The sequence below is a fragment of the Takifugu rubripes genome, chromosome 17, assembly GCF_901000725.2.
Source record: "Takifugu rubripes chromosome 17, fTakRub1.2, whole genome shotgun sequence".
NCBI lineage: Eukaryota > Metazoa > Chordata > Actinopteri > Tetraodontiformes > Tetraodontidae > Takifugu > Takifugu rubripes.
This window is the reverse complement of record NC_042301.1, coordinates 5,177,604-5,195,686: the sequence shown is the minus strand read 5'-3', so window position 1 is coordinate 5,195,686 and position 18,083 is coordinate 5,177,604. Positions and strand designations below refer to the sequence as shown.

At 45.8% G+C, this 18,083-nt stretch overlaps 4 protein-coding genes across 6 annotated transcripts; 2 read left to right on the top strand and 2 right to left on the bottom strand.

The window, feature by feature from the left end:
- Window positions 1-299: 299 nt before the first annotated feature.
- Window positions 300-2,003, top strand: LOC101079986 (CDGSH iron-sulfur domain-containing protein 3, mitochondrial-like). The gene is made up of 3 exons (XM_003972141.3): window positions 300-545; window positions 1,377-1,493; window positions 1,604-2,003. The coding sequence occupies exons 1-3, from the start codon at window positions 453-455 to the stop codon at window positions 1,793-1,795; spliced, it is 402 nt and encodes a 133-aa protein (XP_003972190.1). The 5' UTR covers window positions 300-452; the 3' UTR covers window positions 1,796-2,003.
- A 1,101-nt stretch (window positions 2,004-3,104) lies between these two features.
- LOC101079763 (polycomb complex protein BMI-1) lies at window positions 3,105-8,711 on the bottom strand. 2 transcript variants are annotated; one of them, XM_029851424.1, is made up of 9 exons: window positions 8,314-8,711; window positions 7,604-7,731; window positions 6,808-6,904; window positions 6,671-6,726; window positions 6,461-6,590; window positions 6,274-6,313; window positions 6,088-6,186; window positions 5,141-5,221; window positions 3,105-4,253 (listed from the first exon to the last, which is right to left on the bottom strand). In XM_029851424.1, the coding sequence occupies exons 2-9, from the start codon at window positions 7,719-7,721 to the stop codon at window positions 3,873-3,875; spliced, it is 1,002 nt and encodes a 333-aa protein (XP_029707284.1). In that variant the 5' UTR covers window positions 7,722-7,731; window positions 8,314-8,711; the 3' UTR covers window positions 3,105-3,872. The 2 variants fall into 2 exon arrangements, with proteins under 2 accessions (XP_029707284.1, XP_011610853.1); XM_011612551.2 differs by lacking the exon at window positions 8,314-8,711 and adding an exon at window positions 7,809-8,128.
- A 713-nt stretch (window positions 8,712-9,424) lies between these two features.
- LOC101079533 (phosphatidylinositol 5-phosphate 4-kinase type-2 beta) lies at window positions 9,425-15,383 on the top strand. Of its 2 annotated transcripts, none has more exons than XM_029851421.1 (10): window positions 9,425-10,062; window positions 11,663-11,760; window positions 12,121-12,217; window positions 12,324-12,476; window positions 12,610-12,756; window positions 12,982-13,020; window positions 13,289-13,402; window positions 13,801-14,062; window positions 14,148-14,251; window positions 14,339-15,383. In XM_029851421.1, exons 1-10 carry the CDS (start codon window positions 9,919-9,921, stop codon window positions 14,417-14,419), a joined length of 1,239 nt encoding a protein of 412 aa, XP_029707281.1. In that variant the 5' UTR covers window positions 9,425-9,918; the 3' UTR covers window positions 14,420-15,383. The 2 variants fall into 2 exon arrangements, with proteins under 2 accessions (XP_029707281.1, XP_029707282.1); XM_029851422.1 differs by lacking the exon at window positions 9,425-10,062 and adding an exon at window positions 10,157-10,899.
- A 303-nt stretch (window positions 15,384-15,686) lies between these two features.
- On the bottom strand, window positions 15,687-17,767 carry psmb3 (proteasome 20S subunit beta 3). Its single transcript, XM_003972129.3, has 6 exons — window positions 17,613-17,767; window positions 16,731-16,915; window positions 16,480-16,587; window positions 16,174-16,351; window positions 15,931-16,025; window positions 15,687-15,853 (listed from the first exon to the last, which is right to left on the bottom strand). The coding sequence occupies exons 1-6, from the start codon at window positions 17,613-17,615 to the stop codon at window positions 15,805-15,807; spliced, it is 618 nt and encodes a 205-aa protein (XP_003972178.1). The 5' UTR covers window positions 17,616-17,767; the 3' UTR covers window positions 15,687-15,804.
- Between the last annotated feature and the right edge of the window lie 316 nt (window positions 17,768-18,083).

Genomic DNA, 18,083 nt, shown 5'->3' with positions numbered 1-18,083 from the left:
GTGTGTGTGTGTACATTTGTATCTCGTAATTACATCGTAATTACGTAAGTGTCCACGCCCACTGTATATTTTCAGATATCAGGATTTAAAAGATAATTAGTACTGCATTCGCACGTTTCACTTATTTTGTAGCTGCAGTTAGAACTAAAGTACAATCTGTAGGTGGAACTACTTTAGCAATTATTAATAAATGACTCACTATAAAGCCTATCATCTCTTGCATGGCGCGTGCTACTTTTGCTTTGTTTTACGTCACCACAAGCCCCGCGTGCCTGTGAATGTGGGCGTGGCTTCGTGCACGTGTTGTATACATTCGTGAACCAATGACGTGAGCGTCCTGCGGCCGGAGCCATTTTAACTTCCAGACACGGTCCAGATCGTAGCTGGTAGTCGTCGCCCCCCTGCTGAGTGTTTGGCTGGAGCATATTTACGACGGAATCCCCGAGGAGACCATGAATCCCGGCAGTTTAGCGGTCGCCGCGTGGAGAGGCTGTGCGCAGACCTTCGGACGACCCCGGCTCCTGCTGCCTGCTTCCACTCTCAAGGTGGGTCCTGAGGCAGCGTTATAATGTTTAAGCGCAGTGTTGTTGCTATGTAATACGGTGTGAGTAAGAGGCACGGGTTGGAGGTGAGAGAGGGTTGGATATGGCTTGGTCATGTTTACTCCTTTCTTCCATCAGTGTAGAGCTGGCACACCCTGTAGGTTTACCTCTGACCTTCATATATTCAGGAACAACTGCGGCTCTGTCCGTTTTCCGCAGTGCAATGTATTGAAATTAAATACTTGAATTGTTAACTTCGTCACAAGCTCTTGTAGAATCACTAAATGGCGATGTTTGACTTGAGCGCTGCAACAAAAGTACCTTTTTTGCTCTCTATAGGAAGGCTGCGGTCGCGACAGCCAATGGCTGTGTTCGAAATTTTACCCTATTCTCTATATAGTGCACTACCTAGGCTCCCTATTTAGTGGACTCTGTGTCCCATAATGCATTGTGAACGGTGCATGCTCCCTAATCCAGTTCCGCTCCCTGTACACTTAATAGGGATAGAGGGTGGAATTCCAAACAGAGCTGCTGTATCTTTTACAGCACGTCTTTATCAGAACAAATCGAGGAATCAGGAAGCTGTTAGACCCAGTATTGATCCTCTCGGGACAGATTGGTGTCTGTTAAGCTTAGACTTTGGTTGACAGTCGTGAATTAGGTTCTTGCTCTCTGTTCTTGACGTCCTCCACTTCCTAATTTACGTTTTCAGGACCCTCCTGTTTGTATGTTTTGAATACGTTTGCCTGACTGTGACCTCTGTGAGCCAAAGTATCAAATGCAGGTCTATTGTCTGTTCATACACGTGTACTGAGTCATTGATGTTTCCCTCAGGTTCAGACGTGCCTGCAGTCCAGCGAGCGTGTCCCTGCTGCCCGGTTGCCCTATAGAGTCAAAGTGTCTAGTGAGAAACGCTACGCCTGGTGTGCATGTGGACACAGTCAAAAACAGGTGGGGCTTAAGGAAACAGTTGGTCACGTGCCTGCTCGCTACCTTCTGTTTACACTGCCTGGTTGCTTCTGTGATAAGGTATGATATGAATATACATCTTTCTTTTTCAGCCTTTCTGCGACGGGGCCCACAAGACCAAAGCTCCAAGCATCGCCCCTCTGCGCTTCACCCCTGAAAAGAGCAAAGCGGTCATGCTGTGTGCGTGCAAGGAAACCAAAAACCCGCCGTACTGCGATGGCTCGCACTTTAACGTCATTTTCCAGGATATAAAGAAATCAGTTAAAGGCGTTTTTAAATCCTGAGCGTGCTGTCTGTCGAGGAAAATCAGCTAAGGATAAAAATGTCTGCCGTTTCCATATTATCTGATATCTCCAGCACTTATTGAATCTGACATTTAGTGCCTTTGTTATGGGTGTGATTTTATATTATGGCATAACCTTTTTGTGGGGGGGGGGAGATATTGTCTCCATCATCATGACTACCTCAATAAAAAATATTCCTGTTCCAACAGCTTGTAGAATCTACTTTAAAAGTGTCTTCTTGTAAACAATGTTTATACCAAACTCCTGAGAATGTGGCACATAATGGATGTAAATATACATGTACAGCAAGATGTAAAAAGGTTAAAGTTTGATTTGCCAGCTGAGTTTTGATTATATAAATTGCACAAATGCATCTTTTCCTGTGCCAGGCGTCATGTGTTCAGGGTGGAGGCACTTGAAGTCCACGGGGTCTAGTTTCAAAGACAACAGATATATAATACGAAGCTTTATATCATCCAACTTAGCTTACTGGGCATTAGCCTATAGCATAGCCATATGTCCTGAAATGGTATCCTGGTTAGAAAACCCAACCAGTATGGATTTATGACTTCAAACATGAGTTTTTCTGGGCTTTTTTTTCCTTCTGCGGTTTTCCAGAATGCTCAGGGGGGGTGGTCGCCACTCTCTGTGAGGTAAATTATGGGATGGAGTATGACGAGCAGGTGCGCTGAGACCTGCTCCATCTGAAGACCAGATCTGTCTGTGACCTGCTTTGAAAAGATCCAAGACAGTTTACCTTCTTTTACCACTTATACCTGCACGATTGGATCATCTTTTTTTGTCTTAATAAATCTCAAACTTGGATCTTTTTTTGGTCTCATTTATTTGATATTAAACCGTTGGAAATTTGTTCATTATTTATGCTGAAATAAATAAAAAATCGTTGCGCACCCCTTAAAACGGCGTAATATTAGTGTGTGCCTTTAGGTTTATACAAATTAAAAAAGTATAAACACAAAGCGACCAATTATGATCTGGTCATTGGTGATAACTCTTCGAAAATAAAGAAATAAGGGGCAAAGACTGTCGACCACAACATTCCAGGATACACACCTTTTCAAATAAAAGGTAATTATAAATGGAACATATTTTGTGTTGTGTTTAAATTCAACATACAAATAGGCAAAATTCCTTAAAAATCCTCCATTTGGAGGGTTACGAGGCCCACAGCACGCACAGAGCTGCCGACATTCCTCATGTAACCGATTCAAGATGCGTTTCGAACAGATACCTGTGCAAAAACTCTCGTTTTCATCCCGTGAGCACAAGAAGAACACAGCACAGGATACTGGGATCAGAAAAAACTAACAAGTAAACATTTTATTGACCTAAAACATGCACATATGGCTGATTTCAGAATGAAAAAAGTCAGTTTTTGATGAATTGAGAGGGAATGTTGAAACAGAACAACAGACGCCACCGAACTCTCGGATCCCTTTTTTTTTTTTTTTTTGCCCCCCCTCGAGTTGCTCGACTGCAGACCGAGTGAAGGTGGTCCGCTGGTGGACGCGGAGGCGAGCTGGACAGAACAAAGTGCATGAGCAGATCAACGCCGATGTACCTGTGTTTACCTAATGAATGGCTGCAACACTGAACACATACAGCAGTTATGAACGCGACTGTTGAAAGGCGACGATTCGTCCGTTTTTCTTTATCTCCGACTCCGTGCGTATTCTGCGTTTCCGCTCCCTCTCAGGTCGTCCGGAGCCGTTTGCTGACGGAGCTCTTGAAATGGAACAGAGCCACTGCGTATACGATACAAAACGATTACGATATCTCATATAAAAGATAAGTTTATACATATGTATGCGCACATGCTCACGTCGGATACATACTTTACAGTTTGTGTTTGTGCACTAGTCTAACACATCGAGGCGTGCTCACGCGCGCACACACAAACGCTCTCAAGTGTCTATTTGGCTGCACCTGTCAGTCGTTCTCGCTGAAATATGATGACAGTAAACTGCCAGAGGACTTGAACGTCTCTTCAGTCTGTGGGAAAAAAGAGAAGGGAGCCGATCCAGGACTGTCCTCCCCGCCGCCCCGTACCTACGCGTTAGGTCTTTGGGGGCACGCCGCTTTTTTCGGCGCCCCTCGCCTCTTCCTTGCTCGCCGCGGAGCTCGTGCCGTTGACAGTCACTTTCCGGGGGCCGGAGCCCAGTTTGGACGTCAGAGTGTGTCGCTGAGTGTTGTTTGGCACGGTGGTACCGTTGGAGCTTTGGATGGCGGGAGAGAGGTCCTGGGACGTGGGGTTGGACTGTGAGGGGGCCCGGGGTGGTGGGACAGCAGCAGGACTGTGGACTTTGTCACTGTGGGAGTCGCTCTCCGACGCCGGGCTGGTGTTGATGCTGTCCGAGTGGCCCTGAGCGGCCGACTGCGACGGTCTCCTGCGCTTCCGGGTGGGTTTGACCAGATACTGTAGTGGAATGGGACCAGTCTAAAAAAGAAACAGGATTTTTTTTTAAAAATAAAAAAAAATTGTACAGCAAGTAAACATTTGTACCACTGAGGATAATCTCAATACAGTAAAATGTCACTGCCGGCGTGTACACGCCAGAAAAAAATGCAAGGAACAATTAAGTTAGTCAAGCGGGACCTGAAATCTAAAATGTAAAATATGGGTAAATGTGTATGTGTGTAAATACGGGAGGTGCTTGGATACAAAAGCAAACCACTATTTGAATCCCAACACCGACCTCTAGTCTTCCATTTAAGAGGCTGTAACCTACAGATAGCTTCCACAAACTCGGCCCACATATATGGCTATTTGTCCCCTTTAAAGGGCCGCTCTCTGCCCCCCCCACACACACACACACACACACACACAAACACAAACACACACACTGGGAATCTTGTGGCTTGTGAGCTCGGGGGCCTCCATGAGTTGGATTTACACCAAAACATTTGACTGAATTAGCATCTGGGGAATTTGTCTGGGTGGTCAAATAACATCCAAATGTCGTCCTGACGATACTGCACGGTCGAGCACAGCAGCAGCACAGAGGTGGTATAATGTGATAATGTGGAGGAGACACACAATTTAGCTGTTTTGGGGCGAGAGACCGGGTACACGTTGGACAAGTGGCCAGCTCGTCCCAGGACTAACATGTAGAAACAACCATTCACCCCTAGGGACAGTTTAGAGCCCCCAGAGTTGCATGCCTTTCCACCTGGGGACCTTGATGCTGTGAGGAGACACCATAAAGTTTATTTCTGAAGTGGACCTCACAAAGACATTCCAGAATGTCTCCACCGCATCCCAGATCATCATTTCAATGCAAAATAACCCCCCAAAAACACTTCAGGATGAGGGTGTTCACTTACTCTTCTCCATTCGTAGAAGTAGGCGATGTCCATTAGCGTGTAGTAGTCCTTTAAAGGCTCGTCTCCATACAAAACCTCCACCTGAAAGACATCAGGACACCGTGACCAACAGAAAAGCAGCACTTAATCATTTACGGGATGCTTGTGTAACATAAAGCACTGGTCAAAGATGGCTAAAAAAAGCATCCTAAAAATACTGTTTATTTATTTTTAAGCGCTTGTGCTGGCGGGTGGCGACTGGGTATGCATCCTTTAGAGTAAAGGAACCCTCACTGTCAGAATCCAACAACATTAATGGCGTGATGCGGTTCATGGCCCGTTTCTCCATTAGCTGAGCTGCTATCCTGTAGCTCCCACACAGGATCAGGTTTCCACGGTGACGTCACATCGTCCAAAAAAGCCCTATCAGGTTGCTGCCAGAATAAACATCTACATAAGCCAAATATACAGACCCGAGCCCCTGTACCGAGTTGGCACAGATGGCGAAGAATCGGCGCCGCTATTTATTTTCCATTGTGGTTCCGGTCGGGGGAATCCAGGCAGAATCGTTCAACCTGGTCGGCACCAATCATTTCTAAAAGAGGCACTTCCTGTCTGCATCCTTGGATATATGACACAGTTCTGTATCACAGAGGATCCCTTAAAAGGAACTCTGGCCCCCCTCACTGTCGTGAATGCAGGATCACCCACACTGAATGGAATCTGAGCATATTTAAGGGGATTAGCAACACCTGTTCTTTCCCCCATCCACCAATCACGCCGTCTTCTCACCTTGACACACTGGCAGCAGCTATAACTGATTCTTCAGGGGGATTTACGAGAAAAGGAGGAAGCTTTAGGAAAGAACCGCATCACTTTACAAAGTTCTAACCAGGAACGCGATGCTCGGTTTGCTCAAACTACGCGAGGCCGTCGTTTGAGCCCGAGCAGCAGGGACGTCCACGTACCCGGTAGTTGTTGGGGATATCCATCTTGCTACGGAGGAACTTTGCTAAGTGCATGACAGACATGGCAGCCGGGCACTGCAGGAACCGTTTCCCGTTGGACTAAAGGGGGAAAAAGAAGACAGGTGAGGCCGAACCCAGAATACGGATGTAAACGCCAAGCTTGTAGGGCTTTAAGGCAGGCGTTACCTTGTCTCCTTCCACATCGGAGTGCTGCCTCTCATTACCCCTGCAGATTAACATGAAATCAGAGAAAAGATCAATGACAACGCTGCACGTCCGGAGCGACGGCGTTCAGGGTCAACAGGTCGTTTCGTACATTTGCACACGCCTCTGCCAGCATCACAATCCATTTAAGAAAATAGCCACGACTCACTTGCTCCTCTCATAGAACTGTATGGACAGACTGATGATTTCGTCCTCCGCGATGTTAAACGTCTCCACCACTTCGCCCGGTTCCAGCTCCCGGTTCTCCGCGTAGAAGTCCCTCCTCCGTTTCATCTCATCTGTGAGAGACACAGAGGAAGACGCGCGCTTAAAAACAGCTTCCTCAGCGTTTCCTCCGGCCCGAACGAGCCCGCCTTACCTTTGAATAACCCCGGGACCAGCTTATAAACGATGTCTTGAAGAGTTTTGTCCGCTCTAGAATTTAAAAAAATAAAGACTTCGATGAGCCCAGCACGCTTTGGGAAAAAGTGCCTGACGTAATAAGTAAGAACCGACCTGATGCTGAGCTGTGGACACGTCTTGTGGACCTGGACGTCACATCGAGGGCAGAACTTATTGGTCTCAAGGAAGGCAACAATGCAGGTTTTACAAACTGGACACAGACAAAACACGTCTGGGCATTAGGAGAATATCATATTCTTGTAATATCTTGTTTCCAATTATATTAGTGGATGATTATTGTTGACTTTTTTGATACTGCATGTCAATGCGCTGCGTGGGACCTTAACGGGGAAAAAAACTGCATCAACTGTTGCACTGGACTTGCTTAAGTTAATTATCAGCTCTACCTGCAAGGAGAAAACTGATTTTTTTATTCTAATTAGTTTTAAGTCATGATATGTCATGATAAAAATAAACACTCGTGGATTATTATGTTCAAAGGGGGAAAATGTACAGAATTGTGGGTGTGTCAACCCATTTAAACTGCTAGTTCAACCAATATCAACAGGGCTTCTTGCTTTTAGGGCGAATTATTTCAGCCAAATACAACAGTGAAAATGCTAAACCACAGTAATGGTTCCCTGTAAACGCCGCGGCGCCAGATATAGCATCACAGCTTCCTTTGACGTCATTTTAACCGAATAAAAGACAATTATCATGGGCAACGACACATCATGAGCATCTGCATCAACCGCTGCACACTCAAGGCGCTGGGGATGGCGAACAGGAGGCATCCCCATCATAAATGACCCCTGCAACCAAATCTAAACATTTACACGAGTATGAAGATGAGGGTCACGCCATCCCCTGGTTTGTACACAAACCGTGCATGCACGAAAGGGTTACTTACAGGAATGCAAGCACTCCACGATGGTGGTCGCGTCAATTAAGTAACCAGCGCACAGCGGACATGTGAGGTTTGGATTCAGGTCCGTGATTTTAATCCGGCTGGGCTGCATGTTATCCATCTGGACAGGTCTGCGAAGGAAGCGGCACAAGAGGTCATGGTTATGGAGACTGGGACTAGTCATTATTTTCCCCGTGTGGTCAATTACTGGCTGGCTCCTTCAGACAATATGTGCAGCTCGTCCTTGGGACAGCAACAAAAGAGAGACGGTGGCCCAAACAAAAAGCCAATAAGATGCTGCGGCGTTAAATATGGTGTAGAGCGCCGGAGTCGTGCAACTACACGCAGCCTGCGTGGTGGTCCACACACAGCTGCCGACCATTGAATCGCCTCTGTGTGGCCTCAGATTGTGCATCAGCTCTCGGCTCCGACCAACAAAGAGGCTTCGCGTTTAAGCCGGAGCTCCGCCGCCCGCCGGGCCGCCGCGACCAAACACACCCAGAGGAGAAGAGCCCCGGCACGGGGGGCTGCTGGAGAACCACAGAAAACCCACAGTGGTACACAAAGCAGCCATCTTAAATTCACTGACAGGGCTGTATCAGGAGCCGAACAAGAGAGACTCAAAATGTGACACCGTGCACTTTGTGTGCGCCTCCGCAAAGAGCGCGGCCAGCGTGCACGATAAAGAGCGATCGCGGACGATTGGTGCCTACCTGATCAGACATCAAAGTTGCCTTCTCCTCCAAACACTGGTCCAGGTAAATTATTTGGACTTGGGCAGAATTTGCAGCAGCGCCAGAAAATGGCTTTTTTTTTTTTCAGCCCCGTCAGAGGACTGCCCATTTTGGATCACGTGATATTATTTTGTCGCCTCGTTCTCGGGGCATACGGGGTATCCGCCGCAGGCCGCGACCACCGCGTGCGTGCGTGCGCGCTCACCCGCCTCCGCGGCCCCGCACTCGCCCTTTGGCTTCCATTTCTCGGGGATTTATTCATTGATTCGAGGGCGAAGACGCGCACGACGCGCCCTCCGCCTCGCTGCGGCCAGAAGTGCGTTTGCGCCGCGCCGCAGACGCGTCGCAGGCCGCGCAGCAGGCCTCAGGACCCGGGGGCCCCGAGCACCGACAGTGCGCTCAGGCGGGCGCACGGCTTCGATTTCATTTCATAGAATCAAATGATTCAAGACACAAAGTTTATCAGTGATGATTGAAGGAAGTGTTTATTTCTAACAGCTAAATGCTATTGATAAAGAACCAAATGCACTTGTTGTATGTGGAACGGCTGGATAATAGTGAAATTGTTTCATTGTTTTATTTTGGAACGCTTTTTAAAAAAAAATCATACATTTAATAAGAAAATGTGGAGCGGGGAGGACACATCGTATATAGTTCAGATGGAAATGGTGGGAAGATACCAGGAAGCATTGAGCCGCAGCCGTATTTATTGTAGAGGACCGCTATATTTTTTGTAAATGTAAAAATGATATTTTACCCCAGCAAAACGAAATAGATGCTTCACACACATTTTAAATCTTATTTAAATCTTAATTTTAAATCATATATTGACTGTAAAACTCTAAAAGTTAGGATAAGATAAACACGACTGGTTGTGACTACCCCTTTAACCTATCAATTTTATAATACAATTTATAATTTGAATGCGTTCGGTTTCAAATCTTCGCCTGATGAAAGTTTTACCCCAACAATAAAGCGTTGAGTGGGAGAAAAATCCAGAGTTTCAGCAATCTGCTGCTCCTTTGTTGACGTATTAGGTCATTTAGAGAAGGAAACCCCTGCAGGTCCGCCCGCGGCCTCCGGGCGGCGCTGTTGGCCACTATGAGCGCCGCACAGACGCCATCTTGAGGAGACTCCGAACGCTGTTTGCTGGCGGCGATGGACAACAATCTCAGCCGTTCCGTGACGTGATTCCTAAAGTAAAACTGTGCCACCTCACCGCTGGGTTACAAGGGGTCACACTGGCCGAGGGGAACTGCCCGGAGACACTTTACCAGTTGTTTGCGTTTTCCAAAGAGAGGGAGTGACTCTAAGCTGATGGCCGGTTAGCTGCTCTCTGGACTCCGGCCTGCTCGGTAGGAGGAAGGGTGGTGACGGCACAAAATGCTCCAGCGCTGACTCCCATTAAGACGCTCTTTCTCTCTCTCTCTGAGAACCGCAACAAGCTGGACGACGAGATGCACTTTTAGACGGTTTTTTTGTTTTTTTTTAAAAAACACTCTTGGGTTCCGGATTATTCATTTGAGTGCAAAGGCTCTTTGCGGGACTGTCTTCTTGCGTACCATCAATTCCCAGCCCGGGGACATGTCATCCAACTGCACCGGAGCAGCGCCTGTCAGCGCTAGCAAAACCAAGACGAAAAAGAAGCATTTTATAGGACAGAAAGTCAAATTGTTTCGTGCAAGTGAACCGATTCTCAGCGTTTTAATGTGGGGTGTCAACCATACAGTAAGTAAACCTTAAAAGCGCGTTGGTGGCGGTTTGTTTATACCGCGTTAGCATGCTAGCTTGTTAGCCAGGTGCTCATCTGTCAACACAGGTTCGACGCATGCTGCCGCTGGAGCCGTGAAGCACTTTTATCAACAGTTGCCAGGTTTTAGCACTATGTGCTATTAGCTGACTCTCGGGTGAACGACATTGTTCTTTTTTGCAGTTTCGCCGCCTTCGGAAGCCAGCCATCGCTTTCTGAATTGTGCGTTTTGCAGAGATGTTTTGAATGCAAAGCGCGCGGATATTATTTCGAAGTGTACACTCGTGCACTAATGGGGTTTTCAGCACGTAACACGGATTGTTTTGTGTTCTGGAGCGAAATCGTGAGCAGCCGATGTCGTGCAGGGCGATGCATGGAGTGGGAGGGGTGTGACAGCCGGCCAGCAGGTTGCACAGATTCTTCATCTCTCCTGCAGCTTTCCTTTTGTTTAAAGAAACCAGTGGCTCGCCCTATTCGCCAAAACAGCTCTGCCTCTCTGACTTGATTTACCACATCGCACGATTTAGCTATAAATAGAGGATGAAAATAGATCGCTTTTGGCGGAGGCGGCGGTTGGCAATGAAAAGCACGGCGAAGGGCAGATTCTGACAGCGGTGATTGATGGAGCGTGTTTGCAGCAGCAGCTTGATCCTGCTAAATGTGCAGAGCATCTATCGAGGCTCCCGGCAAACTCAAAAGTCCTGGAGCGAACAGAGGGGGGGGGGGAACTTCTGAATGGAGCCCCTTGCCTGCAAGATGGGGCGAAGCACGCTCACAGTCCCGCTGGTAACGGGCCCACTTTTCATTTATGCAAGGTAAAAGTGTGTGACTGACTCATCAGCGGGGGGGGCTTGAGCCAGAAATGGTGAATGAGGTGGTGTCGAGGAGCACAAGTGTTCATTTGATGATACAGAAGATGAAAAGCATAGAATCAAGAGAGGCAGTGGTGATGTGATCAAGTCATTGGGTGATCTTTGGCAGCCTGTGTGTGTGTGTGTGTGTGTGTGTGTGTGTGTGTGTGTGTGTGTGTGTGTGTGTGGATAGTGCACACTGGCCTGCTGATTTAAAGTGTGGGCAGGAAGCTGAATTAAGTCATGAAACAGACTTCTGATCAAAGTTCCCTTTTCCACTTGCATATCGAGAGTGATGTCGTACTGTTGATTTGATTTCTTTTTTAGTTTTAAAGTTATTTTTTATATAAAACCAACTGTGATGTTTCACAATGGACTAGTTGTGAAAATGAAGGGCAAGGAGCGCATACTTCCTCCATGTTGTCACCTTCCTCTTTTTGTTGTTCCTTAAAAGCAGTTGGACTCGACGTTCTCCCCTGGAGCAGCGGAACCTCGCTGAGCTTTTCCCCAGTTTCCGCCCCCGTGTAGCCGTTTAGTTGCTCGTGATTGGGAGGTTTTGGTGTCCAATTTGTAATCGGGAGCATCTGGTTGTGTGCGAATATTGTGTTATGATGATCGCCGTCAATGGGGTTAAAACTAGTGACCGTTGCATGTCGATCCGATCAAAGTATAGATTAAAATTTTTCAGATTTTGAGTTGCTGAAATGAGCGTCTCTTCTCCCCACAGGTTAATGAGCTAAGTAACGTGCCTGTACCCGTAATGCTGATGCCAGATGACTTTAAAGCCTACAGTAAGATCAAAGTGGACAACCACCTATTTAACAAGTAGGTACATCATGATCCGAAGACACAAACTCAGACGCAACAAGTTCAGAGACATTAAGGGTCTCTGACAGATTAACAGCCACCGGAGTGAATTTCAAGGCACAAAATGAACAGATACCTCACAAGTGTATTTGCTTTATTAACGATAGGAACGAATGGATTGTGATATTGTCTTAATACCCAGAGTATCTGTCACCTGTGGCTTTATTCAGGATTAAAATGATTTGTTTCTTTAATGGTTCTGAAGCTTTTATTCCTAAACCTTTCTTTGTAGTCCCTATGAATTTAGGACTGAACAAATGCGCCTCTTCCTCATTCTCTCCTGTTTGAGGCCTGACTCACTCGTGTCTTTGTTGCCAGAGAAAACCTGCCGAGTCGCTTTAAGTTCAAAGAGTACTGTCCCATGGTGTTCCGGAACCTGAGGGAGCGCTTCTGCATCGATGACCAGGACTATCAGGTGGACGCGAACCCATCGATTTATAACGGGGCAACGGTTTCGCTCTAAGTTTGAGCCCCGGCGGTCTCGGTCTTCTCTTGCTGACTGAGATTGTACCTGTCTGCAGAACTCTCTGACCAGGAGCGCGCCGCTCAACAGCGACTCTCAGGGTCGCTTCGGCAACCGCTTCCTTACCACCTACGACCACCGCTTCGTAATCAAAACCGTGTCCAGCGAAGACATAGCTGAGATGCACAACATACTAAAGAAATATCATCAGGTGGGAGCAACTGCAAGGAAACCCAGAAGCTAGCAACACTGTCCTGGTTGCGTCCACTTTAATCAGCCTGCACGTTCCTCTCTTCCATTCTTCCTGCTCACTTTGTCCGCTCTCCTCCCCGGATTATCCGTAGTTTATTGTGGAGTGCCATGGCAACACACTGCTCCCACAGTTCCTGGGCATGTACAGGCTAACGGTGGACGGGATGGAGACGTACATGGTGGTGACCCGGAATGTATTTAGCCATCGCCTCACCGTACATCGCAAATACGACTTAAAGGTAACACCATGGTTTTTTGGGGGGTTTTTTTAAGACAATTTGGAATTTTGAAGTCTGTGTTTGTGCATATTATTGCTGCAGATTCTTTTTCATTAGAGTTGGTGATGTATTCCGGGGAAACGGCGATGTCAGAATCGGGTTACTGAGAGTTTAAAAGATGCTGTCTGGGTTGAAGTGACTCTCCTGATTTCTTCTATTTTTACTCTGACGCTTCTTCGTTTCCAGGGTTCGACGGTCTCCAGGGAAGCCAGCGACAAGGAAAAGGTGTGTTTTATTTCACTGCTGTGACAGCTGCTGCTGTGAGAGGACCAAAATAAATGACCTTAGCTCACAACAGAGGGAAAACCTGCCAGACATTTGAAGGAACCTTGAAGACATGCACAGATGTTTGCTCCAGTTTGACAGCTTGAAATTATATAAGTTAACATCTGTGACTTACTGTTAGCAGTAATGGTAAATTAATAATAATAATAATGGTGGGTTTAAACACAGAAAACCAACATTTTACTGACATATTCTGTTGTTTTTTTAGGCTAAAGATCTCCCAACTTTTAAAGACAATGATTTCCTGAACGAAGGTCACAAGTTACAGATCGGAGATGACAACAAGAAGTACTTTTTGGAAAAGCTAAAGCGAGACGTAGAGGTGAGATTTGAGCTGATCGAACATGTCCGTAGGTCTGTGTTCTTCAAATGTGACACCAGAGACCTAAATATCGTTGTTTTGTGCGATGATACTACAGTTAAGCACGACAGTTCTGCAGGTTTCTCATACATGTTTCACCACATGTGGTGTTTTGTGTGATTTATGCCATTAGAACATTTATCCAGGTTTAAGGTTTCCTCCCCAAGCAGTTGGAATTGAATGAGAATTTTTATGTTGTGATAAAATGGGGGTAATGTTGGGCTCCTCATCAGCAGCACACGGTGGGAGCAGGTTAGTGTGTGTGTGTGTGTGGGGGGGGGCACTGCTGTTTATTATTGAAGGATTCATTCATTAAGGAGAGAAACGTGCACCAACGCAGCCTCGCCATGTGGTTTCAGTTTTTGGCCACGCTGAAGATCATGGATTACAGTCTGCTGGTGGGCATCCATGATGTGGACCGGGCCGAACAGGAGGAGATGGACGTGGAGGGCGTGGGGGAGGAGGACGAGTACGAGAACGACGGGATGGGCGGAGGCGTGTTGACCGGTTCCTTCGGCACCCCTCCCGACAGCCCCGGAAACCCTCTGAACTGCGGAGGATTCTTCGGACCCGGGGAGTTCGACTCTTCCGTGGACGTTTACGCAATCAAGAGCCACGACGGTGAGGAGTCCCTCGCCCCCGCGTCCGTCTCAGCCACGGGCTTCTGCCGTTTCTAACGGGGCTAAACGTGCTGTGTTTGCACCAGGTGCTGTGAAGAAGGAGGTTTACTTCATGGCCATCATCGACATCCTCACACACTATGATGCTAAGAAAAAAGCTGCACACGCTGCCAAAACTGTGAAACATGGGGTAAGTTCTCAACACACACCGCCGCCGCATCTTCCTCGCATCGTACCGGGTTTACGTCCTGTTCACCACCTGTTGTCGCTTCCTCAGGCAGGAGCGGAGATCTCGACGGTAAACCCAGAGCAGTACTCCAAGCGATTTTACGAGTTCATGTCCAACATCTTATCATAGACTCACCCCTCAGTCCAGCCCGTTGCTTTCATAAGGCACTTATTTCTCACACACCCCCCCCCCCCTTCCCCCCGCCACCACAGCCCCAGTATAGGTCAGTAACCTCTCTGCCGCTCTACTCCTTATTACAATGGTGTCCTCCCTCAGCCAGCACCAGTCTGGTTGGAAGGACACGCCGAGCCTGTTACAAACACACAATCACCAGTGCCAGGATGGTCCTGATGGCTGCCTCCTCTCCTCTATCGTCGTCCATAGTTACTGCTCACGCCAGCAAACAATCTGTCTCACTTAATGCCTTCAAGGAGTGCGTCGGCTTCAATGGTTAACAGTCCTTTAGTCACTTCAGTTACTGTTCATGTTGTTCTTATGTTTTTATTTTAAAGAAAACCTCCACACAAGCAGGTCCGATTGCATGACAAACCTATCTACAGTCACCATCCAGCTTTTTTCTCAGTAACAGCAGATTAAAAAATAAAAAGCACTGTTGACAAATTGGGATGAAGCGAGAAACAGGGGAATATGTAATGGTGTATTACAGAAAATGAATGCAATATATTTAAAAAAAAAAAAAATGCATGGCTGACATGTATATGAGATTGCACCAGTAGGCTGAAACATCCAACCACTGAACCTGAGTGTTATGCCTAAAAAAGCAAAAAGCAAAAAAAAATAATTGGTGTTTGAACGTTATGTTGCCATTCTTGTTTTGCATATTTCTGGAGAAAAAAAATTACAGTGAACTTGGTGGAGGTCGGTCAGAGGATAAAAGATTTGCATTTAAAAAAAGGGGGGGGGGCATCAGAACACGCATTTTATTACCATGAGGATCATTTTTATATCTTGTTTACATTAATGTAGCATTTTGTGTTTGTATACAGTATTGTTTTGTTACCAACAAACATTAGATAAAAAAAAAATGTTACTTGAAATTAATTCATTGCATATTAAAGGGAGTTTTATCTTTTGTGTCGTTTGTGATTTCCCCATTTACTTCCTATAAAGCTTCAGCCACGAATAGATGGTCTAAAAGGGTTTATTCCTTCCACTGGTTAAATATACATTTATGTGCATCATTATTGATGGTTACTGGAACCTAATTAGTCAAGCATCTGCTGTGAATCTTCTCTAAGGCCTTTATTATAGGACAACTTTATATATATATACGGTAATTGCTTAACAGACATCTTGAGCCTGTCTGCCCCCTTCAGGACACTGACGGTACTTCTAGTTAATGGACCCAATTTATCCTGTAAAACCAACACTCAGCTTCACTGTTTGAACAGTTGTTCATTTATTTAACAATACAAATAAGAAAAAAGGACATTGAATTGTGTATCATGTGTATTGACAACATCTGTCGGCGATGTGTTGGAGGGGCAGCAGCTCTAATCCATCCTCGCTTTCAAAGTCCGTGTTGTGATCTTGTCTTTTTCGCTGCCAGAAGAAAGAGTAAAAAGGTCAGGCGATCCTGTCCATCCACTCAAACACAATCCACGCACCGGTGTACTTACATGACATGGACCACCACTCCCATGCCAGACACGGCGTCTCTATCGACTGCATTCAGCATTGCCTGAGAGATGGTTTCAAACAAATCCTCCGGTTCCTGTTGGCAACAGTCCCAGGTTACACATTTCACTGCAGGGCTAACTGACTGTTGGACGGCGAGTGCGTTTTTCTTCTCTACATTCATAAAAATGCACGCCGTTGCTCCTCATCTTGCCATTTCCAAGGGTTGGACGTGTAAAACTTACCATATCTGGTCCCCACAAAGACTCACACATGCCGTACATCTGCTCTGAACAGGTGCCACTCACGACGAAATCTTCTGTCTCCATGGGGCAGCCAATCAAATCTAAAGAGCAGATGAACGGCTCGAAGGTTTTGGGATCTAATCCTGCAATTACAGGCTCGATGTAGTACGGTCCAAACCTAATGATGGAACAAATAGCTTGTCATTAAACAACTAGTGACAACTTTCACCAGTTAAAGTTAAGAATTGTAAAAGATGCTGGTCTTTAATACACTAAAAAAGGTCTTAATGTTACTTAATCACTCACCTCCTTTCATACAACAGGTTGGACACCATGCTCATAAAGGTCTTGGGCTTGATCTGGCGCCCCTCCTTCAGTTCATACAGGTTCAATCTAAATTTAAGCCTCTGGGATCTACACAGAAAACATATAGTTATCCTGCAGCCAACCAACCGATGAGCTACGCAACTGTCCACAAGCCCGGTCACGCAGTGACGTCAAGAGCAGTTTTCTTGTCAATGTGACAAAGAGAAAGACACAGAGGTTCAAACACGCACACTGTCTGAACGTCGGTGGCCAGTCCAGCCAGTCCGATGTACAGCCGATCCCCCATCGGGAAAATCTTCTGGAAGTCTGTGGTGACCATCTGAGCCTGGATGCCGAATCTCCTGTCGGCCGCTATGGCCACACAGTTCTTCCCCCTCATGGCCATCACGGCCCCTCCGTTATAGGACATAATAGACTGCAAGAGTTAAGAGAGATAATAGAATTCAGCCACTGTAGATGACAATAAATGCACTTTCATTAAATTCATTCAACATTTTTAGTAATTTTATTGCATAAAACTGGCCTGAAAAGGTATATTACGGAGTATAACGTAAACACAGCAAACGTGTTTGTTAGAAATTACAGTATGATATGATTATAGTTTAATAGAGTTTAGGTTAAGGGTAGAGAAATAAGAATAAAAACATATAAAACAAGAGTCAATATGCGTTTAATGCCCTGCATTTCAAATACTTAGCCGCATACAAAAATATATGGCGGACACTTTAAATAAACGGGAAACTTAAAGTAAACCCTCGATAAATATTTGTAATAACTGAAATTCCAAATTAATATTGTTTCGCTGTTTGTGACAGCCGGCCCACCACTGTATAACACAGCTAGCTTGGTTTAGCTATTCAGATAGACGAATTCTACCGGCTATTACTGTGTTGATGCAGATTAATTAGTAAGACTTTACAGTGTTTGCTTTGAATCTACGTATGAATAACTTAATTTAACTGTACAATCGGTTTCACCAGAATAACAACCAACAAGTGAGCGGACTACGATAGCAACATTAGCTTCGTCATCCTCCTGGGTATGAATGTTACATTGTTTCTAATTCGGGCAAGACAATCGGTCACATTTGACATAATGTGGCATGTACTTACCATGTTGAAGCTGTTATTTTGTATTTTCTAATTGCTGGAAATCGTGAAATCGTATTGACAATGAATGGATGCTAGCACCCTGCAGTGACTACACGATTTAGAAACACAAGAATCAGAGTAACTGCTAACTGCTAACGTCATCTGTTATGGGAAATCTTATTGGCTGAACTACGCCGCGCTGAAGATCCGCTGCTGTCATTGGACGAGAAAGAAACGCTGTCACTCGTCAATGGATAGTTTGTGTGAAGTGTGTTAAAGCGAAAGTTAAAGTTAGTAGTTTGCCTGGTCTACATTTCTGCTATCGATGAAGTGTTTACCCTAAAAAAGATTTTTACCAATAAATACTGGGGGGGTGTAACTTGTGTAAATATAGTTCTTTGGGAGATATTTTAGTATAAATACCAAGGATGTGCTTCGGCTTGAAGTTCTTTAATTCTACTGATAATAAGGATATGGATGTTCATATTTGTA